Consider the following 25,948-nt stretch of genomic DNA (forward strand, 5'->3'; position numbering starts at 1 on the left):
CGAATGCCATCTGCAGCAGGCAGGGAACAAGTCTGGTGTGCTTCTCTGAGTTCCCCTTCTGATCCCGGGGACGGCTGGATCGCACCAGCGGGTCTGGCAGCAAACTGGACCTTCCTCCCCCAGGGACAGCACCTTCAGAGGAAATTTCTGTCCCAGCCAGAGAAAGCACACCTAAAGGCTAACCAGACTGTAGTCAAGCTAAGCCATAAAGGGTCAGGGAAGAGACAGACCCGAAAAGGAGAGGAAACACATATGTATAGACCGGACGTGCAGGGATGGGACAGACACACACAAACATGACAGTATTTCAGTCTTAATGTTTTACTCCTGGATGCTGGAATGTGATTCAGTGCAGAGACTGGACCACATGGAGCCCCCATCTTTTGTAAAACCCACACGTACCGTTTCTCCCCAGAATCTCCAAAACCACACTCTGAGCTGGCAGTGCCTCTGTTACAGACGGGGAAACTGAGGCTCAGAGGCGTTCAGTGTGGTACCCGTGGTCACTGAGCTAGGAAGCGGCAAAGTTGGGCCTGGAACCTGGGTCTGTCTGTCTTGCAGGCTGATGTCCTTTCGTATACATGTTCTGGAGTGAGCCTTTAATCAAAGTCTCAACAACCCCACGCGAGATATGGCGCACTCACGGCTGTCCCGTTTACCGCAGGATTCCCAGCCCCTAAGACCCTCCACAAGTAGCTGTGGAATGAATGAGTGGAACCAGCCAAGGGCCAGTTACGGGGTCAGGGCTCAGCAAGGATGTGAAGGAGGCAGGAAGAGAAAGAAGGGAGGGCTGGAAGCCCAGTATTCCCAGACCCACCCAGGCTACAAGACTGGGGTCATTGAAACACAAAGTCGTATTTCGAATGCAGGACACATCCCTGATCAAGGCATCTTTTTAGAGTGTCCATTTTCACAACTGTCTCAAAACACATGACATATTTTCTAAAGTCTTTTTATGTTTAAAAAAATTTTTTTAATGTTTATTTCTTTTTGAGAGAGAGAGAGAGAGAGAGAGAGAACACAAGCGGGGCAGAGAGAGAGGGAGACAAAGAATCGGCACAGAACCCGATGCGGGGCTCGAACCCAGAAACTGCGAGATCACAGCCTGAGTCGAAGCGGGACGCTTAACCGACAGAGCCAGCAAGGAGCCTCAATGTTTATTTATTTTTTGAGAGAGAGAGACAGAGAGAGAGAGCAGGGGAGGGGCAGAAAGAGGGAGAGAGAGAATCCCAAACAGGTTCTGCTCTGCCCGCACGGAGCCCAACACGGGGGCTCGAACCCATGAACTAAGAGACCACACCGGAGCAGAAACCAAGAGTCAGACACCCAACCGACTGAGCCACCCAGGCGCCCCCACAGGACGTATTTTCTAACAACGCCGCCCTGAGCTTTAAACCAACCCCTTTGTCCTTCCAGTAAGGGAAGGACGCCTGGAGAGGCCACTGTGGGAAGGTGGAGGGGACTGCATTCATCAGCCATCACTGAGATGACCCAGGTCCCCCTTCTTGGTGCACCGCTGTGCTGCGTCCTGCTCGTGCTCACCCGTCACTCCCCGCCTCTGGGCTGAAGGTGGGGGGCCGGGACTGCCATGTGGCCTCGGGGAGTCCTCTGCTCTCCTATCTCTGGGGCTGCCACTGACAATCCGTAAGAGCCCTTCTAGTCCAACCCACTCATTTACTCCACAGAACCACCCTGAGGGTCCACATGTGCCAGCGCTGGGCCCCTCCAGAAAGCTCAGAGCTGTGGGCGGAATCGCCCCCACCCTCTGTTTAAACAGGATGGTTCTACTCCTGAAACTTACAGTAATACTACGCTGTATGTTAACTGAGCGGAACTTAAATAAAAACTTGAAGCAAACAAGTCAATCAATCAAACAGGGTAGTTAAACCAGCCCTATCCTTCATCCCACCATGAAAAGTCCTATTGGTTCTGATGAATCCAGTCCTTTGTCAAGAGGGTCTGAGTTGGCGGTTTGCGTATCACAAGGCAGTTGTCACCTTGCCTCCCCAGTGGGGTCCTGCTAGGGGCGAGGCAGGGGCTGACGAGGTCTCTGTCAGAAGCAGAAATGAATGGGGACAGGGGGCGGGGGCCAGGGTGTCGGGGAAGATCCCCGTGCTACCCCGTTCTTACCCAAACAAGTTATTTTCAACTTGTGATGATAACCACCGTAGCCACCTTCCGTGCCCCCTGCCAAGTCTCTCATTTCAAAACGGACTGAATGAGATCCTTCAGAGGAAGGCCCTCTCTGAGCAACTGAAAATGTGTGCAGTGATGAGATGCCAGCAGCAAGGGTCACTTGGTGGAAAACCAAGTGAACAGAAACAGGTCAGCGGAGGTGGTGCGGCCATCACTCACGCGCCTAACATGGGCCACGCGGTGTCCACCCAAACCTCCCCGAGGTCCCGTCTCCTCTTGAAAGAGGAGACATGTGGACCTCAGATTTGGTTTCCAGCCTGGAAAGCACATTCCACAGTGCCTGGGCTCAAAATCTGGCCTGTCCACCGATAAGCTGTGTGACCCTGGGCAAGGAGTTGTTACCTCTCTGAGTCTCAGTCTCCTGGTCTGTAAACGGGGATGATAATAGTAAGCGCTTTGGAGGGCTGCCTGGGCATTGCTCAGTGAGTAGAGAGCACTGCATGAATGCTGGCACTTAGTAACTTGCCAGTGGTTGGAGGGCTGGATTTGAACCCAGGCACCTGCCCGCTTCCAACCTTAGTCAATTCACTCCTTCTGCTCATCTCCAAGCCTCCCTTCCTTTCCCCCTGCACACTCAGCCAGTGAGCTCACCTCTCCCTTCATTGCAAAAAAATCCAAGCAGTCGAAGGAGAAAGACCCCAGCCTCTCTTGCCCCCTGCATCCAGGAGGCCAGCATACCTCCCCTTCCACTGCCACGAAAGAAGGGGCCTCCTTGCAGCCCGGGCCAGCTTGTGCCCTCCTCTTGTGCCCTAAGGCACCTCCTCCCACCAACTCCAGGAGATCAGCCCGGCATCCAACTCATCTCTCATTCCCTGCAGCCCCCGTGTTTCCCCTTCTGCTGGGCCAGCCCCTCCGGGAAAGCTTCAACATCACCCATCTTTTTAAAAAGCCAGATGAAAACTCCTTCAATCCCACCCCCCTCTCTGTTCCAAAATCTAATGGCATCATTGATGCCCAGACTGAAATCAGCTCTCTCCTCTCTCTGGTCACAGCAAATAGTGCCACTACCCACCCCACTGTCCCAGCCAGAAGCCTGGAACCTTCCTTAGTTTCTCATCTCTCCTCACTAACCCCTCCTCAAAACTACAGCCTGAATTAGATCGCTTCTTCCCTACTCCCCCATCCTGCCTCAGCACCAGAGCCAAGCCCCCATCACCTCTGGCCTCTCCACTCTTCCTCCTGCCCCTCTAGGGCACCTGCCTATACACAATAGCCTGGATGAGTTTTCTAATTTTCCATGCCATCATGTTAACCCCCACTGAGAGCACTCCCTCAGCTCCCCACTACGACCAGAATAAACTCCAAAAGCTCTGCCCTGGCCCTCAAGACCCCCACCCGTTCCCTCCACTTGCTCGTTAGTAGGCTGGCCGTGTCGGCATTCCTGTTGGCCTCAACCCCTCCAAGCTGGCTGCCACCTCAGGGCCTTTGCATGTGCTGTTTCCCTTGCCTGGAACACCCCTCCCCCAGATATCTGCACGAAGCCTCCTTCTTTCAGATCTCTGCTCAAATGCCATGCCCTCTTAGAGCACTTTGCGGCCACATCTCCTTCCAATCTCTGCCACACTATTCTGTTGTATTGTCTCCATGCATTTATCGGTATAAACTGTCCATATGCCCTAGCTGTCTCTCCCACTAGAACACGCACTCTGCTGGGGCAGGGGCTGTGCTTTTCTTATTCCACACTAAAGCTCAGTGCCAAGACCAGCGTCTGGTGCACAGAAGACGGAGCCTGATGGACACGGGCACAGGACACCAATACTTGCTGGCGAAAGCAAGTCAGCCGGCAGAGACTCAGCAGCAGGAATCCCTCCCAGCCCCTCGCTGCAGAAAACGCACTTCAATGCCAAAATCCTGTAACGGAGACACAGCGGTTGAAGGTCTGGCGGAGACTGTGAGTGAGGACGCAATCCGCTGTATTGCCCGGTAGCCATGGCAACCGAAACCTTCAAGTACGCGTCTCCCGCGCGCCTTCACGTCTTACGCAGAAATTTCTAAAGGAAATGTTCAGATTCCTTTCTCTGGTGACATTCTACAGAAGAGACAATCCTCGCTTGGCTCCCAGAGGACAAATTGCAAAACGCCAGCTTCCTACGAGGCAAACTGGTGTGCAGAGGCAGAGGGAGGGCTTTCGTTTTTAAAAATGCGAGTCTCACTCTGAACTTAGGGACCAAGCCATAAATACTACTACAAGTGGATGAAAGTTTTGTTTGTCAGCACACAGACCAAGGCCTTAACCTTCCTGAGTTCGCTTAGTCATTCAACAGATATTCACTAAGTGCCTACCATGTGCCAGGCCCTGTAGCTGGACTCTGGGGACACAGCCAGGTGGATGAGGCAGATGAAGACCCCTTCCCTGGTGGGGCCTATGGCCCAGTGGGACAGACATCCAGCGAAAGAGCATTCCCAGCAAGGATTTTCCAGCAAGAAACAGCAGGGAGCAACATGGTAGAGGAGAAAGGACCTAACTGTGGGACCAATGTACATCCCTCATTCGATGGCTGTGTGACCCTGGGCAAGTCACCGCACCTCTCTGAGCCTGTGATAAAATGGCAGTGACAATACTGTTGGGTTGGGAGTGCTACGCGAACCCAATGAGACGACAGGAAAGGCCTTGTGTGGCGCCTGGATACAGCAAGCACTCAGTAACTAGTAACCTCTTTTGCCTTATAGAGGAAGAGGGAGCCAGCCTCTGGCTGTCTGTCCCACAGGGGCCTTGGAAAGGTTCTCTAGGTGTGAGATTTTCCCAAAGGAATGTTCATGCTCTAAGGGAGCGAGAGACTCCAGCAGACATCTGAGAGAGATCTCAACTCCCAGAGCACACGTGGGGAACAAGGATAGGGAGAGAAGAAACAGGGGTTAGCCATTAGCTGACTTAGTCCCAGAGCCACCCGGGTGCCCAGCCAGGGGCTACAGGCCTGGGAACGTTTTAGGTGGGGAGCCAGGCTGAACCAGGAACTGGGAGCAGAGGAATTCCAAGAGAACCTGCCACAGTGGGCTTCTCACCAAACTACCCATGTGCTCGGGGAGGCCAGGGCCCTGAGACTTAAAGAGAAACGCTGAGATCTCTCAACTGAGACAGCATTGGAGCGGAGGGCTCCAGAATTCACGGTGCCCAGAGGCGAACCCTGACGCCCACGAGCGGGTCTTAAGAGGCCACTGGGCCGGAACCCTCATAACCGGTCACCTGCACGCCCTGGATCCCTAGAGCTGACGTAAAACCCTGGCCCATGATGGGGCATTAGAGCATCAGGCCAGAGCCCCAGGCATGGGGGCTCAGACCACACTTGTGCTCGAGGGCAGAGGCCGCCCTGTTCTCAGCTTCCAGCTCCTGTACCCACAGACACGTTCTTTCTGCCTGAACACCTCCCCATCCCCCTTTCTCCCGGCCCACCTGCAAGACCTCTATTCAACCTCCAAACGACCCAGCAAGTCCACGGTTAGGCACTTCTCCCGCAGACGCAACACGTCAAGGGCACAAAGAGGTCTGCACAAGCGTGTTCACCGCAGCCTCGGTTTATGGTAGGTAGAATTGGAAACGACCTGCGTGTCCACCCAGAGGAGACCAGATCAATAAACTACAGTGCAAGGAAAAAACATAAAGCCATCAGATAGAGTAGACCTATTGTCCTCATAGGGAAAGACGTCAGGTCTACGAGAAGAAGAAAAATCAAGGCCTAGGACGCTGCATATAGCACAGCAAGGTCTGATTTATTTTAAAATGTGTGTGTGTGTGTGTGTGTGCGCGCGCGCGCGCATGTGCGTGTGTGTGTATACAGGAGGATACAGGTACATGCACAGACACAGTCTTTCGTGTGCAGAGAACATTTCTAAAAGGAGACGTATGGAAATGGTCACCAGGTTTTGGGAAGGGACTGCAGGTTGGAAGTGGTGGCAGGGAGCCCGATTTTTCCTTAGAATACAATTTTGCTCTCTTGGAAATGTTTACCGTGTGTGCGTATGGATCGCTTTTCCAATTAAAAAAAAAAAAAAAAACCTGTTCTTTGATGTTTGGACGCTTGTGTTAAAACTTTCCTCCTTCTACCGAATCTCGCCTCAGTGAGTGGAGACATTCAAGGTACGGCACGACCGCACATGTATCCATTTATGAGTGTGTCCAGGGGCACCTGGGTGGCTCAGTCGGTTAAGCATCCAGCTTCGGCTCAGGTCATGATCTCACAGTTTGTGGGTTTGAGCCCCGAGTCAGGCTCTGTGCTGACAGCTCGGAGCCTGGAGCTGGCTTCAGATTCTGTGTCTTCCTCTCTCTCTGTCCCTCCCCCACTTGTGCTCCGTCTCTCTCTCTTCTCTCAAAAATAAATATATATTTATGAGTGTGTCCACCCTCCTCGGAGGCAGAGGATGTGGGGGCCTCACCTCTGCACCCACTCTTTGAACCTGGCTCCTTGTGGGCTTTTGAAGAGTAAACATCATCAGCTCTGATTTATCCACCTTCATTTCCTTAACAGATTTTCATGTTTACCAAGCTACTGTTGATTAAGCTTTGACTACCCCATGCCAGCCAATTTACACCCAGTGTCCTGCTGAATCGAGTCAGTAACCCTCAAATCTGGCTGGCTGTCGTAAATGCTGTCCGTGCCACTCACCCAAGTCTCCTGGACTGGCTGAGGCACCCGTCCCCCAGGTTCTGGGGACCTTGGCTGATAAAGGAAGAGCTGCCCGCCTGCTTCAAGGCGGGTCTTATCTGGTGGTGCTGTTTACCCTCCCGGACTCCTCCCAGACTCAACCTCTCCATCGCTAAATCCCGTACTCGTGAATCCCTGTCTCAGGCTCTGTTTCTCGAGGACACAGCCTGAGACACTGTCTCTCGATCTCAAATGGGGCAGACAGTTCTTTAAACACAGTTGCTGGGAATCCACTGAAACCATATCTCTGGGAGTGCGTGGCCTCAGCACAAGGAGTTGAAAAAAGCAACAGACATGCATAGCCCTGGATTGGGAAACAGGATCCTGAAACAAAAAAAATAAAAGGTTTACTACACCCATTTACTTAAAGTCACAGAGGTAGATTTGAATCCTGCTCTCTCAGACCCCCAAAGCCTTGACTCTGTTCTGTGCCGGAGGCTCAGCTGTTGGGGGGTTAACTTGCCCGGCCGGCATCAGAACTAGGCGATTTTAGGGGCTGGCTTCTGTGCAGAACATTCTCCCAGGCTTCCCCTGCCGGGCATAAGCTGGCCAGCCAGCTCTAAAATAGAATCGCTAACATGGTCAGGAAGAAAACTCCTGGGGGGGCAGGGGGGTGGGGGGTGGGAGACTGTTCCACAGCCAGACGACGGCGCTGGGGCTCGGACTGGTGCCTTGGTCCCACTCAAGGCCAGCCTGGCATGAAGAAAATAGGGGAAGCAGCTCCCGGGCCGGCCTTCGGGGACTTCCTGTCCACCTGTGCACACTGGAACAACAGGAAAAGTCTGCAGTGGGGCCCGGTGGGTGGGGCAGGGGGCAAATCAAGACAGGCAAGGTCCACCCAGCCAGCCTGCCCCTCTCAATCCTCAGGCACAGACGCCCCTACAAAGGTCAGGGCAACACAGGGAGCATGTGCTAATAAGCACCTGCTGTCTGCCTGGCCCTGTATTAGGACCTGAGGAAAGACATGAACAAGACACGGGCCCTACCACCTCCCAAAGTTTCGTTTATTCACTCATTCGCTCATTCATTCATTCATTCATTCATTCATGTATTCAGTTCAGCATGCAATTATTGAGCACCCACTGTATGCCAGGCCCTGTTCTAAGAACTGGGGAAACAAATAATCAAGACGCGTCCCTACTCTCAAGAAGTTTCGCTTTTCCTTCACTCATTCAATTCTGCTTAACGTTCATGAACAGAGTGAACGGGCGTCAAGCACTGTGCGGTGTGACAAGGGCACGAATACCTGGCACAGTCACCGCTCTCAGGCCCATCCACCCCTTCACAGCTTCATTCGTCTGGTACAATGAGCACTTACTGAGTGCCCTCTGTGTGCCAGGGACACAGATAAGAGAGAACCTCTGCCCTTGACCAGCCAGCCATCCTTCCCCGCTTCACCACTGATGGGTTCAGTTCACCAAACAAATACTGGGCACCTATCGAATGTCAGACCCTGGAAGGCAGATAAATGAGCCCCAAGGCCGGCCCTGGAGGAACAGAGAACGTGGCACTCGCACAGGGGTGAGTAACAGCTTGGTTCCTCCATCAGGACCGCAGGGCCCCACTCGATGGTTCCTCAGAAGCTCTGAGAGAGGCAGCCAGCTGGGGAGGGGGGGCGGGGGTGTGCAGTGCGCCCTCCCCGCAGGGCTACAGAGTGGAGAAGGGGTTAGGGGTGCGGCAGTGGGGGGGGGGGGACACTCAGCACCCGGAGAGAGAAACTGAGAGCCAGAGGCAAGGATGGGTGAGTGGGGATGAGATGAATCAGACACTTGAGAATTTTCAAGAACTTGAGGGATATTCTAAGTTTGGAAAAGGAAGGGGGGAAAAGTCAGCCCACAACTTCCGACTGTGGCAAGTTCAACACCGATGTTGATTTCCCTCGGTTCCCCCACCCTCTCGGGCCAAATGTGCCAGGAAAACAGCAGGCTTTGAATCCACCCCCTCCTGGGGGCTGTGAGGAGGATCTTATAGGTTTAATCCGCATGAAGCCGTGGTACACAGTAAGTGCTCAATAAATGATACCTAGTCACGTTTTCTTTTATTTCTAGACAGGGTGGTTTTGCAACGTGACTGCAAATTGGCACTTCTCCCACTGGAAGGTGGGTCCGTGTCCCCTCCACTCGAATCCAGGGGGAAGGAGGCTTGAGACTGCTTCAGTCCACAGGGAGCGGTGGAAGTGACTCCCGGGGGCTGTGTCCATCATAAAGGATGACATCTGCCTCGTGGGCTTGTGGCTGGGGAAGCCCAGGCTGCAGTGGCCGCATTTAGGTGCCCGGTCAACAGTCCCACAGAAGCCCGGCTCCCAGCTCATCGCAGGCACCGAGCAGGGAGGTAAGAAGAAGCCTCCGGATGATTCCAGCCCACAGCCATTCAGGGCTCCCAGCTGACCCCCAACGATCACAGAGCGGCTGTCCCCACCGAGCCCTGTCCGATTTGCCTGACCTACCAAATACTATGAGCATATTAAATAGTGGCTTGTTTATACCCCCATGTTTTGGAAGTGGTTCCCCAAAACACCTGGTACCTGCCTATCTGAGTCCCTGACCTGTAGACCTTGCACCATCTGAAAGGATGCACTAAACCAGAGAGCGGGGGACCTTAGAAGCTGTAAAGTTCTGTGCACACAGCAGCCCCTGGCTTCGGCGCTCAGGACACCGGAGGGCTCTGCGGCTTTCCTAAGCCTACCTAATCAGCCGCCCTGTGACCAAGGCTGTCCCCCCCCCCCCCTCCCCAGGCAGCCTGAGAGACTCTGCAGGCTACTGGGGCTGACCTGAACTCACGTGGCAGGTCGACGCTTTGTTCCCCAGACGGGACTTAGGTCATCCCTCCAGGAGGACAAAGGCTGCTTTCATGGGCCCAGGCTGCTCTCGGCAAACACGGGCAGTCAGGGGCAGAGCAGGGAGCAGGCGGCCCCCGGCACACCCCCCTGGGAAGGTGGCCAACAGGCCAACAAGCTGGGACAGGACCAGGGTCTGGGGAGGGCCTTCCCTCCCCGTCTGGGTCTCCTCCAACTGCACCTAAACAAGGACAGGGCAGAGTACAGACTGGCAATCAGGAAACGTCCGGTAAATTCGACAGAATTGTGAAAGATTAAAAGAGGCATCCTCGGGATTAAAGTCAACCTAAAAACGTGAACTAACACAGTGCAGGCTCTGAGGCAACACCGTATGGGATCGAATCCCAGCTCCACGGCTGAGCCGCTGTGCGGTCTTCTGCAAGCGACTTCACCTGTCTCTGAGCCTCAGTTTCATCATCTGTGAGATGGGGGTGGTAACAGCCTCTCCCTCGCAGGACTGTCGCGAGGGTAAAATAAAGCCACACGAAGCGCTCTGCGTGGTGCCTGGCTGCTATGGACTGAACTGTGTCTTCCCAACATTTGAATGCGGAAGCCCTGGTCCTGGGACCTCAGAATGTGACTGTATTTGGACACAGGGCCTTTCGAGAGGTGATTAGGTTAAAATGAAGCCCTCAGGGTGGGCCCTAATCCCATCTGACTGGTGTCCCCATAGGAAGAGGACATATGTATACACACAGGCGCCAGAGTGCATGAGCAGAGAGGCAAGGCCATGTGAGGACACAGCGAGAAGGTAGCCGTCGGCAAGCCAAGAAGAAAGGCCTCAGGAGAAACCAACCCTACCAGCACCTTGATCTTGGACTCCTAACCTCCAGAACCGTGAAAAAATAAATTTCTGTCCTGTAGGCCACTTGGGCTACGGTAATTTAATCTGGCCGTCCTGGCGAAGACATACCCTGGCCCCAGAAGAGAAGGTAAAAATCACCTCCTATTACCGTGTTATTGCATTTACATCGTGACTATAAAATGATATTATGTTAACCACATGAATGTGCTTACGTTTTATGAATGCACGGCTAATACAAAATATTAATATAATATTAAACAGAATAGATCTACAAACATTTTTCCCTCCCTACCTCAGGATTTCTCCATAAAAAATAAAGAGAGGTTTCCTTAAAAAGAAAGCAAGGGGTTTTCTCAAATGAATAATTGGGACCAAATTTCTTGACAACCTTCTCACGCATACCATCACTTCCCCCTTTGAGGAAATACTGATATTATGTCCTTTAGGCTCCAAATAAAGATGCCCTCTCATCTCCCACCTCTTCCAGAACCGCCAGGCCTTTGCACCAGCTGGTCCTGCCACCAGAATGTCCATTCCCCGCTGGTCCTGCTCAGGCTTTAAGACCCAGCTCAGGGCCCAGCCCCGAGCAGGCGCTCAGTACACGTGCACAGCAAGCCGACCCTGAGACAAGTCAGTGAGTGCCTTTCAAAGACGAAGACGCTGGGCCCAGAGTGGGACCAGACCCCAGTATCCTGGCTCCCAGGCTGCCTCCCACGTATCCGTTCTGCCTCAAAGATGGAAACCCTATATTTGTTCAGCTTGCAAGTCCCAAATCCAAGTCCCTTTTCAGCTCTGGAAAAGTCCTTTGCCCACCCGTGACAAAAGTGGGCAGCAGGACAGGCACTGACCCACAATGAGTTGTTTACTCGTCCATTACTGATGGCCTGAAGCCAGATTTACCACCAAAACACACAAACAAACAAAAAAGGCACAGCTTCTCTCCAGGGACCAGCATCCTAGGATTCAGCAAAATGTGCCCACCCCACCCCCCTCCATCATTCACATCCTACACTATACCTCTTCTCGATATTGGGCTGAAAAGACCAGGGCCCAGGGGCTGGCCCGGCTTATCCCACCAAGACTGATCCGAGTGGCCTGACTCCTCCTTCCTGGGCACCAGAACTCAGGCTGCGGGAGACCTCGGGGTGCAAAGAGGGACCGTGGGTTCCAGGTGAAAAAGCCCTGCCCCAGAAACCAGGTTCTGATGCTTTCTCTCCATGTGACCTTGGACAAGTCAGGTTTCCCTCAACGACCCGATCCGCCAACATGGGGATAATTCAAGCACCTGCCTCTCTGGAGAGGGTTACACACACTCAGGTATGTGGCTGCTTTAACGAAAGAGCCTAAATGTCCATAACTGACGAACAGATTTATATATACAATGGAATACTACTTGGCAATGAGAAAGAATGAAATCTGGCCATTTGTAGCAACGTGGATGGAGGGTATTACGCTAAGTGAAATAAGTCAGGCAGAGAAAGACAGCATATGTTTTCACTCACATGCGGATCCTGAGAAACTTAACAGAAGACCAGGGGGGAGGGGCAGGGGGAAAAGAAAAGTTACAGAGAGGGAGGAAGGCAAACCATAAGAGACTCTTAAATACTGGGAACAAACTGAGGGTTGATGGGGGGGGTGGGGGAGAGGGGAAAGTGGGTGATGGGCAGGGAGGAGGGCACCTGTTGGGATGAGCACTGGGTGTGGCATGGAAACCAATTTGACAATAAATTATATTAAAAAAAGAAAAAAGAAAACCATGATTACTAACAAAAAAATAAAATAAAATAAAGTAAAATAAAATAAAATAAAAATTAAAAGTCCACCTCAGAGCTAGGTGATTTGTTAGAACAGGAGCGCCCTCTAGCGTCTCAACCTGGAAATCATTCTGCCAGTCAGGCAGCCAGTTAGCATCCTATATACTACATGGTTCATAGAATATTCGCCGGAAGGAATGTTTCCATCTATACAGTGCCTACTACCGCGTTCCAGGTGCTCTCCCTGCTGGTCTCTGCAATGAGATGCTTACATAATCCCCATTGAGAAAGGGGGATTTCTCATCCCCAGAGAGAAAACTGAGGCTCAGAGACATGAAGCCCCTCACTCAAGGTCACACAGCAGGGAAGGCTGGATTTAAACTCAGGCCTGTCTGACCCCAAAGCTCCATTCTTTACTAGACTCATAGAATTGGGAGACTGTGCACAGTAAAAAACCAAACCAAACCAAACCAAACCAAAACAAACCAAAACAAAACACCTTAAGGAGAACCCAGTCCAATACTTCATTATACCAATAGAGAAACTGAGGCCCAGAGAGGGCAAGCAATTGCCTTGGGGTCACACAGCAATCACGCTTGGGACTCCTGGCTCCCAGAAGTGTTTTGCCCACAGGCCCACCCCTCCAGAGCTTCTACCCTGCATTTATCATTCCTTTTGGCCGTCACAGAATTGGCACGCCCCTTCCAAATGCTTGAAGCCCTGGAATGTCTGAAACTCAGCAACGGTTCCTTTGGGACGGCAAGGGCTGCCAGCCTGCAAGCCCTCCATTCGAGAGCAGGGTTCATCTCATCCGGTCAGCATGAAACTCCCAAAGGCATAGGAGTGTGGCTGAGGCCCACCGAGGACCCGGGAGGGGCCCGATGAGCCGGGGGAGCCACGCACATCACAAGGTTCTCTTTTCCTTTTATGTTGAGGATCCTGCAGACTAACAGGGGGGATGGGATGGTGGTCCTGCCATGAGGGGCCCTAACAGGGAAGAGTCGGGAACTGTCACCACGATGGATGTGCCCGGTGGATTCTTGTGAACCCTACAATGGGAGTTAGCAGGGCCTGCTTGTGTCTAAAGGCTCTGAGGGCCTCCTAGTGGGGGCTCAGAAATGCCAGGAATTATCTAAGGGGCCAAAAAAATCTCACCACACGGACTTGGTATTTTGACCCTCCCGGGAGGCCCTTTAACATTCCCATTCAGGGGCGTCTGGGTGGCTCAGTTAAGCACCTGACTCTTGATTTCAGCTCAGGTCATGATCTCATGGATCTCTGAGTTCAAGTCCCAAATCAGGCTCCACGCTGACAGCACAGAACCTGCTTGGGATTCTCTCTCTCTCCCTCTCTCTCTGACCCTCCTCTGCTCTCACTCTCTCAAGATAAATGCATACACTTTAAACAAATAAAATAAAAGTTCCCACCCGAGCATCTCAATGACCGTTAGACATGGACAGGGCAGAAGTTATCGTTCCTGTTGTACAGACAGGGAAAGCGAGGCCGGGGAGAGGATGGGGAACACGTGACAACATGGGGTGTCTGACATTCTTTCCACCCCCCAAGTCCAAAGCCGAGTCCTGATCTGCCTCAGTTGTAAACCCACCCACCTACAGTTTTCCTGAAGAAAGTCAATGGCACCTCTACCCTTCCAACGGCCAGGCCCCAAACCCTCAGTGTCTTCAGGACTCTTCTCCTTCCCTCCCACCCCACATCCAATCCACCAGCAAATCCTGTCGCTCAACTTTCAAAACAGATCCGGAACCTGCCCCCTTCTCCCCGCCTCCTCCGCTGCCCCTGGTCTGAGCCACCACCGCCTCCCCCCTGGACACCCGCGGGGGTCCCTCACTGCACTTCCTCGTCCTGCCTTGGTCCCGCTTCAGTCTGCTCCGTGCGTGGCAACCGGGGGGCTCCATTCAAAACCATGTCAGATTGTGTCACTCGAGGTGTCACCCCTCCACGGCTCTGTCACCCTCACAGCACAAGGCAAAGTCCTTCACGTGACCTCCACGACCTTGCTGTCAACTCTGCTCCCCTCACTCACTCTTCGGCAGCCACCCTGGCCTCCTTCCAGATTCACGAAAGCACCTGTGCACACTCGGACCACAGGACCTTGGCACCGGCTGCTGCCTCTTCCCCCGAGCTTCCCTGGCCTATTCCCTCCCCTCTTCCAAAGTCTCTGTCCAATTGTCACCTTCTTAGGTAGGCCCCCTGGTCCCACCCATCCAAGTCCTCCTGAGCCTTCTTACTTGCTTACTTCCTTCTTTCCGCAGCACACTCCACCCCCTGACACATTATACATGCTCTTATGTATCATGCCCATTGTTCATTGCCTGAACCCACTGGAATGTTAATCCCTGAGACAGGGATCTTTGACCACATTGTTCACCGATGTATCCCAAGCCCTTCGCTCAGGGCCTGGCACATGTGTTTACCTGAACCGAACTGAGGGCCCATTAGGTGTCTGTGCTGACATCAGTCATCAGCACTTATTTAAGACCTACTACGGGCCAGCTTTGTTTGCATTACTTCACTGAGTCCTCAGGACGCCCCCCCCCCAGGAGATGCTGTCGTCATCCCCACTCTACGGATGGCAAAGCTGACTTTCTGCGAGGTGAAGGGGTTTGCTCAAAGCCCCACACTCCACTAGGAAGCGGCTCCGTGGGGGCTGGAAGCCGGGAGAGCCTGGCTCCAAGACCCCGTTCTCAGCTCTGCAACTTGGCTTCCTGATCACGGCTCGAGTCGGATGCAAACCTCTCGTGACACACGGCGTCCCGTGGCCCAAACCCCAGGCCCAAGCCAAACAGCACAAAAATAGCCAGTTCTTCTATTCTGGCCACAAACACTGCGAAGACAAACCAGGCCTCAGCACACACGGAAGGCGCCAAGATCTGAGACGCAGGGGCTGGTCATGAAAATAACGACAGTAGCAGCGGCGACCGTTGACGGGCTTGTGCTGAGCGCCGGGCACCACGTCGGAGCTCACGGGCAGCTCGTCCCCACGACCCCTGTGACACACTGGGCCGGTCGCGTGGTCCATCAGCCCTCGTCCAGTGCCCAACCAGTAGGTGCCAGACACGGTGCCAGCGGCTGGGGACTCAACAGTGAGCAGGACAGGCAGCCCTCCTGCCCGAGGGAAGCCGTGTGCAGTGACCAAGCACATCGGCTTCAACGTCAGGCTTCCCGAGTTCAAAGCCCGGCCCCGCCCTTACGGGCCTTTTAATATCGGGTGGGTACTCAACCTCTTGGAATTTCTGTTTTCTCAAATGTGAAACGGCGACAATACCAACCTCGTGGGGTTGTTATAAGGATTATCATGATGCCGCCCGTGGGTGGGGGGCCTGGGGGGAAACACGGTTCGTGCGTGCCCTTATCTCCTGGACGTGGTGACAAGCTGAGCGAGGGATGTAGCTCAGCAAACAAGCAGCAAGGAAGCCCGAGGGAAAGAACAGCCAATTTAACCACATTTAGACATTTGGACATTTTCCCAATTAAAAAAAAAAAATCCGGTCATGGAGTCAAGCGAGGGGAGATGAATCTTACCAACCACAAGGGGAAACAAAGTGGTTTCCCTCTCTCATTCCAGAGACCGAGCCACTGAACCACCGACCCCGGAAGGGGCAGGGGAGGGACCCACAACCAACAGCACAGAGGACTGTCCTCGATCTTGGACTCCATGTCACGTGGCAGCTTCCAGGAGAAGCTGCCGGAAGTGGCATTCTGATAAGCCCCTTAGCTGTGGGTGACACAGACTAGAGGAAGGTGGCCAGCCACGAGGCAGCCTCCAGGCTCTCTGAGCCTGGGAAAGTCTGTGTGTGTTGGGGGGTGGGGGGTGCAGGGCGTCTCTGCCATTATAGCAGAGCCATCCCCATCCCCCAAAAAAAGAACATCTCGAAACAGAGCACCCATTCTGAGTCCAGCCCTGCGCCAAGAATACTAATGCCCTTATCACAGTGAATCCTCAGTGGAGCCCGGCCAGGTGGGGCCGACGACTTCCACTTACAGATAGGGAAACTGAGGCCCGGAGCAGTAATGGGACTTGCTTTTTGGTGAAGTCGGGATTCTGAGCCAGGGCTCGCTCTCTCTCTCTCTCTCTCTCTCTCTCCAGACCTGCTTGGCCCAGTGCAACACCCTTCTATCATCTTCCACCTTGCAAAGCTTGCTATGAATAAAAACCGGTAGGCTGGCAAACTGCCTCAATCCCATGGGCCTCAGTTTCCCCACCAGAGAAACCAGAATAACAGGCTCAGTGAAGTAAAGTGACACACTGGAGTCCTAAGCTCAGATCTGGGCTCTGACAACCCCCAGCTGGGGAACCTTAGATGAGCTGCTTAACCTCTCTGGGCCCGTTTCCCTAAATGCAAAACAAAGGCGATCATGAAATCTACCCATGGGGTTCTGGTGAGGATAGGATGAGACATCCATGAAAGGCACTAAGCCAGGATGTTGTAAATGGTCAGCAGGAATGGTGCTGGCCGTTATTAATTATTATTATTAATTATTACTACCATCAATGCTACTACTGTTGCAATTGACAACCTCGAGCCACACCAGCTTGATGTCAGTGCCCCAAAAAGGCCACCAGCCTTGGGACTGTCTGGTTAAGCTATCCCGGCAACAAAGGAGATTAAGTAACTCAAAACAGCCATGGCGGCTCAGTCATCAGCTACAGTTACTAATGATTTGAAACAGAAACAGTTTCCCTCCCCCGCGTCCCAGCTGACGCTGGGCTGGTGACAGGGCGGGATGGTGGGGGCCGGCGGTTTCTCCCCCCGCCCCCAGAAAGACCTGTAGCTATGTGATGGACCCGAGCCACCAACAGGAAGCCACTGACATCCCATCAACAAATGATAACTTTGCAGAAACCTGCTGCAGCGGACGCCTGGCCCCTAAGAAGCTGACTTTCGAAATAACCTGAAAGGTAAATACACATTTAAGGCTGGAGGGCGCTGGGGATGAGCACCGGGCGACGTGTGGAGGTGCTGAATCACTACATTGTGCCCCTGAAGCGAATATCACACTGTATGTTAACTGACTGGAATTTAAATAAAAACTTGAAAAAACATATTGAAGGCCGAGAACAACCATCACTAAGTTGTACGTATGGTGAAAGCCCCAGGAAGATGGCAAATAGCCAAGGCTGGTGACACGTGCGAATTCTAAGCAGCCATCAAACAGCACGTTTACAGAGTGTTTTTCAGTGGTGTGGGCAAACGTTCTCGTTATCAGTGGACACACACAACGATGTGGATATCTAAGCACTCATTCGCCCAGCCTGCAGTCAGCGGGCCCCTGTTATGGGTGAAACTCACAGGCAAAATACAAGGTGGGATCCCGGCTTGGGTCCTGGAACAGAAAAAAGATGTTGGTGGAAAATCAGGTGAAACCTGAATCAGGCACGTTTCTCTCAGCCTCAGGGTTAATGGACGTCTCAGGCCAGATCACTCTCTGTGGAGGGAGCTTGGGGGGTGGGCGGCCATCCTGTTCAGCATCCCTGGCCTGTACCCACCAGATGCCAGTACCAACCCTCTTCCCGCAGTTGTGACAGTCAAAGGAGGTCATCAGCTATTGCCAAGTGTCCCCTGAAGGTCAAAACTGCCCCCGGATGGGAACCGGTGGAGTAAAATTGATCATTTAGTTAATGGTACTGAACCAATCGCTTCTTTTGGGTAAATGTATGGTGGTTATGGCAAGACGCGAACATGGGGGGAGATGGGGGGAAGGGTTCAGGAACTCCCCTGCTATGTGTGCAACATTTCTATAAATCTAAAAGTATTCTAAAATTAAAAAGTAACTTTAAAACACCAGGGTCATGGGACAATGAATGGGCGGAGGGAAGGTGGATTCGCCTCTATGGCCGGGATGGGGCGAGGCACCCTCTCCCACCCCCCCCACCGCCCAGGGACACGTGCGATAGTCAGCGGCCAGCTGGTCACTCTCAATCTGATGGTAGGTTCCTGGGAGAAAGGAAGAGCTCGCATTTGCTGAGCAGCGACTTGTAGACCTTCAAGCTAAGAGGGTTCCCAGGGATGGTCCCAACAAGCAAATGAGGAAGGTGACGTGTCCCCACTTCGCAGATGAGGAAGCTGAGGTCCAGTGAGGTCAACTGGCCTGCCCGACACCAGGCGGCTCTGACACGATCCAGATCCGAAGCCTGAGGGGTTTCCACGTCCCCCAGCTTTCTCAGAAGCTCAACAAGCAAGGGTTTCCAGCTTCGCGTTCCAGACACAGGGCTAATCCGGTTATCCGTGCGCCAGGCTGTCTTTGGTGGGGCGGAGGGAGGGAGACGTGGGTGAGCCGCAAAGCCAGCAGTGAGGACACACGGCGCCTCAATGCTCCAGGACCTGGTCACCCACAGGAGGCAGTGAAGACCGGATCTCTGGGATTCACGCCTGGAAAGACCCTCTAAACCACCTCATTATGGTTCCGATGGGGAGACTGAGGCCTAGAGAACCAGACTTGCCCCAGGCCACACCGGGAGTTGGGGGCAAAGCCAGGTAAGGAGCCATGTCTCTGTCCACCTGTCCCCCACAGCTGCCCTTGTGAGGCTGACAGCGTCCTCCTCGACGTCCCCCCCACCTCCCACCGGCCAGGCTGAGTTTGTGCTGGTTTCTGGGACCAGTCTCGAGCATGCCTTTCAATCACCCACCCCAGCCCTTCGCACATGCTGTTCCTTCTCCCTGGCACACCCTTCCCCCTGCCCTACCCTAGCATCCACCTGACAGCTCCTACATATTCTTTAGTGTTCAGCTTCCCCGGGAGACTCTCCTGGACCCCCCGACCCCCGACGAGACCGTGTCCCCCACAGCTCTGTGAACCACCCCATCCTAACACACCTGTGCTGTCTGTCCCAATTCCTTGTGCAGGGCCTGTGACCCCACAAGGTTCAGGGGCCCTGTCTATGCTGTTCACCTGCATTCCGAGGATCTGATCCTATAGCTCCAAAGTGCAGTCAGCGTGTGTTAAGTGAACGTATGCTGAGGTGCCCAGAGTCCACACAGAGCACCAGGCTTGTGTCTATCAGCTCTGCGTTTCTGATTCTGACACCAATTCCAACACGTATTTTTTTTTTCCAACACCACCAAGCAATTCTCTGACACCAGCTGGGTGTCCTACCATTTCAACTCAGTTCTGACACTATCCACCTGAAGACAGCATCAGATCCCACGGGTTGGGTTAAGGGCTCGGTCCTGCACGATGGCCTCCCACCCCACTTCAGACGCCAATCACGAGTCCCGGTTCGGTTGTCACCTGGGCTTCTGACAGACTGGCCGTGGACCCGGGGTTCCCATGACCTCCTCCTTGCGTCCAATTGATTTGCAAGAGTGGCTCACAGATCTCAGGGAAACATTTTACTTACGAGATCACCAGCTTATTATCAAAGGATGGAACCGGAGAGCAGCCAGATGGGAGAGGGGCACACGGCAGGGTCTGGGGAAAGGGTGCGATGCTCCCGTGTTCTCTGAGCTAGCCTATACACCTGTCTACAAACCTCCACGTGCCCACCAACCCAGAAGCACCCCCTGTCCTTTTAGGTTTTATATGGAGACTTCATTACATAGGCATGGCTGATTAAATCTGTGGCCGCTGGAGATTATTGGGACCTCCAGCCCCTCTCCCCTCCCTGGAGGTCAGGTGTGGGACTGAGATTTCTAACTTTCTAATCCCATAGTTGGTTCCCCTGGCAACCAGTTCCCATCCCTAGGTGGGGTCCAAAAGTCACATCATTAACATAATCTCAGGACACCTTTATTGCTCCCTTATCACTTAGGAAATTCCAGGGTTTTAGGAACTCTGTGCCAGAAACAGGAAGGAAGGCCAAATACGTATTTCTTACTTAAATCACAGTATCACAGGGGCGCCTGGGTGGCTCAGTCGGTTGAGCATCCGACTTTGGCTCAGGTCATGATCTTGGGGTTTGTGGGTTCGAGCCCCGCATCGGGCTCTGTGCTGACAGCTCAGAGCCTGGAGCCTGCTTCGGATTCTGTGCCTCCCTCTCTCTCTGCCCCTCCCCTGCTCTCGCTGTCTCTCTCTCTCAAAAATTTAAAAAAAAATTTTTTTTCTGAAAAAAAAAAAATCACAATATCACAGCCTCCCTAACAGCAAGCCCAGAGACTGACACACACTTGGGCACATCAAGGTCATTGGGTCACTGTGGACGACAGATTTCAAAAATACACACGACTATGGGTGACTTATTTTCTTCCTTCATTTATGTCCTTTAGGATTTTTCAAAAGTTTTCTACCACCTCCATATATTATTTTTATAATTAAAAAGACAAAAATCAATAAATATTGCCTTACATTTAAAATATGACAATATTCAGGGGCACCTGGGTGGCTCAGTCAGTTAAGCATCCGACTTCAGCTCAGGTCATGATCTCATGGTTCACGAGTTCGAGCCCCACGTCAGGCTCTGTGCTGACAGCTCAGAGCCTGGAGCCTATTTTGGATTCTGTGTGTGTGTGTGTGTGTGTGTGTGTGTCTCTCTCTCTGTCCCTCCTCTGCTCCTGCTCTGTCTCTCTGTCTCTCAAAAAAAATAAACATTAAAAAATATGACAATATTCAAACATCAGTGATCAAAGGATACGGACCAGGAGGGTCTCCTGTTTTTCATCTGCTCCAGGAGCCTGAGGAGGAATACAGACGCTGGGGGAGAGACGGGTGAAGAACAATGTTTCCTAAAGTTGTATTTTTAGGAGCTCCGGAAAATTCCCTGGGTGAGAAGGCATCTGAAGTATTTGCAAACATTCAGCAGGGGGAAAAATAATATTTCCCAAGTCTTTCCCTCCTGGGCGTTTTCAACCTGGTGGCAAGCGTTCTGGAAAACTCCAAGACCCACTCATGACAATTCCCTGCTAAGCCCCTCTGTTCACAGAGCCCTGGTGAATGTCACTCAACCCGCCATCGCCTACCACCCACCCCTTAGTTGCACAGATGAGGAAACAGAGGCCCAGAGAGGGAAGCAACGTTCCTGGGCACACACAGCCCGGTCAGTTTCAGCGTCAGAAGATCCGAAAAAGCACTTGGTACCCCACAAAGCACTTCCGCGGGGTTCCTCGACTTTGGTATTTCACCAGAAAAAAAAAAGTTGTGGGTTTTTTTCTTCCCCCTTTGTTATACAGAGGAGAGAACGCAATGAAAGGATTCTAACTTTTTACCCTTGCTTACAAAGTTCCTTGAAAGGAGACCGAAATCTGTTCTTTTCATCATAAAAGACAGGATGTTTTCACCCACAAAGGCAAGAGGGATATAATTTCAGAAGAAAGAATAGTCCTTTAAATCAAAGAAATGTCACTTTCTGCAAACCTCACTAGTGCTGTCCCTGTTTTTCTGGTTTCCCTGAGGACCAGAGGGGAGGCCACTGGTGCCCGGCCCTGGGGAACCAGTGATCACGAGACTCTGGACTCAGTGCTCTTCAAACCCCCATCCCTTTCCCCAACGCTCCCTCCTCCTTGAAAACAGCCACCATTTCTTAAGACAACAGAGACACTGCTGGCCAGACAGAGCCCAAGACCAACTTGGTCTGAGGCGGGAGAGAGGAAGACAAGTACGCGTCCGGGCGGCCACACTCACCCAGAGGAACTGCAAGAGTTTCAGGAGGCTGGGACAGTAATAATACTCCATTTCAGACGCCCGGGGTTATGCTGCCGGCACTGTGTGCGTTTCCAGTTTTTCTCCGGAGGGGGCGGCTCTTCCCGCTCGGCTGGTCACGCCGGAGTCAAGTTCAAGGCGGCATGAATCATTCAGAGGCCGGCTGACAGCCAGGACACCGGCCAGACAGACGGCCCCACTAATGGCCACAGCCACCTCTGGGGTGGGGATGTCACTGCTCAGGTCCCGTGAGCCCCGCCTGGAACATCTCCGGTGGCTCGTCCAGGGGGGGCGGGCCCAGGGGCGACTCCTCCCAAACCCAGCTGCAGGGTCGAGGGGGGGAGGGGGAGGACCCCGGCGCCCTCCCCCCTCTCCGGGTGCTCAGCCGTGAGGCAGGAAGAGACAGGGTGTGCCTGTGTGCGTGCACCTCTCCGTGTGTGCGTGTAATTGTGTGTGTCTGAGTGTGTTTTACGAAAGGGCGTGTTTGTGCTTGTGTGTGTGTGCGTGAGCGTCTGAGTGAGTGGCAGACCACACAGTGAGGGGGAGCTCCCCCATCCAGCTCCTCACACGGAAAGGAAATAAATCAGCTCAGATGGATCCCATCAGTTGACATCCATAGCCCCTCCTGGCTCCGATCAAGTTCCTTCTGACTCAACAAAGCTTCTCGCAGTGGAAGGAGGGCCTGGTTGTCCCCATTTTACGGGAGGGGAAAACTGAGGCCCAGAGAAGGCTAGAGACTTGGTCAAGGCTACACGAGTTGGAAACCGAGCCAAACCTGGAACCTGGGCTTCCCAAACATGAGTTCTGGGTTCTGTCCTTTTTGTGGGCAGTCAGGACTGCTGAGGGAAGGAGAGACCAGCTCCCAGAGTCGCCATCTGCCAGCTGCGTGACGTGGGGGTGTGGGAGAAGCATCCATTTGCAGAGATTAAAAATGCAAATTATAGCACCTCTAAGGCCCTCCGGGGGGACCCTTCTTGGATGTTTCCTCCCAAAGAGGGTGATGGTGGCAAGTCTCTCTACCTCCCTGAGCCTCGGTTACCCCTTCTGTAAAATGGGATGGATGATCCCCACCTTCCAGCGTTCTGCAAATTCAGTGAGGTACAATGATACCAAAACCTCTCGTCTCATTCCCACAGCATTTCCACGGGAGAGGCGTTATCATCTCCGCCAGCCAGATGAGGCAACCGAGGCTCCCAAAGGCAAAAGGGAGTTGCCCCAGGTGAGTGGGGCAACCAAGCCGTGAGGCAGACCCAGAGCCCCCTGCTCCAGACCACCTGCCGGCCTAGGCCCGGACCAGAGACAGGCACACACAGTGAGCCCTCCACACAGGAGCCAGGCCTGAGGCCTCTCCTTGGAGGGTGGGGACATAGCGCTGGGCAGAGGCGTTGGCTCAGAGCCAGGCTCCCACCCCCCAGACCCCTGGGCCCATCTGCACCCACACCAGCCCCACAACACAGTACTGGGCCGAGCGGCTGACAGGAAGCTCATCTGAACGCCACAGGGGAGAGCTGAGCTCAGCAGCTGAGGAGAACGTGGGGTGAACTTCAAAGCTCTTCAAAGGCAAGCCCGTGGCTTCACAAGTTCTTGACATCCCACATCCGGCAGGCAGCGCTCACTGCCCGCCTGACAGTCAGTCAAGGGCCGGTCCCTCCTTCCCGGAGGGTGCAGGGGAAGGTAGGGCCCGTGTCCCCGCTCGCTGACCGACTCGCTGATGGTACAGGCACAGAGCCGCGTCCTGACAGCACAACCAGAGGGGACAGGGCCCCGCTCGCTGGCTAACGGCCCAGTTGGAGGCCGGATCCCCGCTGGCTGTACAGCTAGGGTGTGTGTGGCGTACTGAGGGACCGAACGACAGTCAAGCCTAACTGAGGGGCTAACAGAACAGGGGGACAGGTGGCCCTTGCCTAGTGACACGCTGACTGACTACCCACCAGCCCCGAGAGGGGAGGCGGCCGAGGGGAGGCTATTCCTATGCAGTCTCCAACTGGCCCGACAAGGATGAGGACCCAGAGGGAAGAGGGTGGGACGGGGCAGAGGGGATGACAGAGACAGGGATGGGGCGGTGATGGGGGAAGCACGGTTCCTGAGAGCCAAGCCTATCTGGTGAAGAAGGGGCACGGTGGCGGCGGGAGAGGAGAGGAGAGGAGCGCAAAGAAAGAGGGAGGAAGCGAGGAGACGGATGGCCTGAGAGGGGCAAGGAGACCATCAGGGACGAGACAACAGAGCACAGCTGGGGAGAGAGTGGGGACAGAGACAACGGAGACAGGGGCAGGGGTAGGAGGAATAAAGAGTGAAAAAGCCAGGGGCGCCTGGGTGGCTGGCTCAGTCGATTAAGGGACCGGGCTCTAGGCTTTAGGTCAGGTCATGATCTCACGGTTCATGGGTTCGAGCCCTGCGTTGGACTCTGCACTGACCGCATGGAGCCTGCTTATGATTCTCTCTCTCTCCCTCCCTCTCTCTGCCCTTCCCCTGCTCTCTCTTTCTCTCTCTCTCTCTCAAAATAAATAAACTTCAAAAAAAAAAAAAAGTGAAAAAGCCAGACCAGCAAGTCCAAGATGGGAGTCAGGGCTGACCCAGGACCAGGCCGGTGGGGGGTGGACGGCCACCAAAGTTGGAACACCACAAAGCCCCAACCCAGAGATGGTCACAGTCATAAGGGCATGCCCCCTGGAGCAGCGCCCCCTCTCCGGGCTGGAAGTGGCCTCCACCTAGTCTGCGTCAGTCCCTAGTATGGGACTGATCTCCACCTGGCAGAGGAGCCACCTGCATACATGTGACAAAGGCACCCCCACACACACATGCACACATACCTTGAATGCCTTCCTATCCCTGGCTCCCATCCCCCCAGCTCCAGGCCCCTGCCTGCCTTTCACCACTCGACCCTACACCAGCCCCTCCCCCACCTGGTGAGTCATGTGCCCACAGGGCCTTTGCTTGTGCTGTTCCTGAGTCAGAAGCAGTCTTTCTCCCCGCAGAGGGTTGAAGGTGGCCCCCGCAAAAAAGATATGCCCACCCAGAACCCATAAATGTGACCTTGTTTAGAAAAAGGACTTTGCAGACGTAATCAGGTTAAAGGTCTGCAGATGAGACCATGCTGGATGACCCAAGCAAGGCCCTAAATCTAACGCGTATCCCTAAAAGAGAGGAACAGAAGTTGCAGCCTCGGGGAAGGTCGTGATGTAAGAACAGAGTCACAGACTGGAGCCACCAACTGCTGGAAGAGACCAGGAAGGAGCCTCCCTTAGGAAGGAGCCTCCCTTAGAATCTTCCCGGAGGGAGCCTGGCCCTGCCGATGCCTGGATTTCAGACCTCTGGCCTCCAGAGCTGCGAGAGAGCAAGTTTCTATCGTTTTTGAGCCACTGAGTATGTGGTGGTTCGTTGGGGGTCCTGGAGAATGAGTATACTCCCCCCTCCCCTGTCACCTGGTTCCCTCCCGCTCACGTTGAGCCCTGAAGCTTCAGATGGAACCGTCCTGCCCCTCCCGGCAGCCCCCAGCCCGGGGAAAAGGCGGGCTCCCAGACACAGCGTCCCAGAGTGCCTCTTCTGGCAGAACTTTCTGCTTCTCTGCAATCCCTCCTCCAGTCCCTCGTCCCCGGGGGCCCACCCCTGGACAGCCTGTCTCCCCCCCGTCCAGGAGCAACATCCGGCCAAAGCAGGTCCCGGGGCAACTTTTACTAACGTCGTTCGTTCATCCAAGAACAGACGGATGGTACCACAACCATGTAGACCTCCAGAGAGATCGGTGCTTGGCAGAAATCACCCACAAGGGGCGGGGGCTTAAACTTGCCGTCGGCATTCGGGAAGGAAGGGACTGAAAAGTGGCAGCCCCCTGGGCACGGTCTGGGTGTTGGGGTTTCTGGCGGGGGAGGGAAGGCAGGGGCTCCGCGCTCTCTTACTTGGACAAGTTGCCAGCGTCCGTGCATCTGAGGAGCCACGTGCAGCAATGCTGAGCTGCGGCTTGTCTAGGAACACGGGACTGCCTGGCCCACCGGGCTGGCATTCCTGTGCGCACGGGGCAGAACCACGTGGTGCTGCCCGGGGACCAGAGCGGCCACGTGCCTCCTGCTCCCCGCAACCCAGGCCTGGACCAGGCCCCGGCCCTCGCGGGCATCCGGATCTGTGA

At 54.0% G+C, this 25,948-nt stretch overlaps 1 protein-coding gene across 4 annotated transcripts in view; it reads right to left on the reverse strand.

Moving 5' to 3' along the window:
• Positions 1–25,948, reverse strand: part of KIAA1671 (KIAA1671 ortholog) — a 203,770-nt gene that overhangs the window by 86,493 nt on the left and 91,329 nt on the right. Inside the window, exon 1 of one of the 4 annotated variants that reach the window (XM_045458793.1) lies at positions 21,808–22,265. The exons of the other annotated variants lie outside the window; for them this stretch is intronic. Coding sequence (XP_045314749.1) covers positions 21,808–21,858 — 51 coding nt within the window. The 5' untranslated portion in view covers positions 21,859–22,265. Of the gene's footprint in view, positions 1–21,807; positions 22,266–25,948 lie in introns of those variants that run through there. 4 annotated transcript variants of the gene reach the window in all.

This window comes from Leopardus geoffroyi, chromosome D3 (genome assembly GCF_018350155.1).
Source record: "Leopardus geoffroyi isolate Oge1 chromosome D3, O.geoffroyi_Oge1_pat1.0, whole genome shotgun sequence".
Lineage (NCBI taxonomy): Eukaryota > Metazoa > Chordata > Mammalia > Carnivora > Felidae > Leopardus > Leopardus geoffroyi.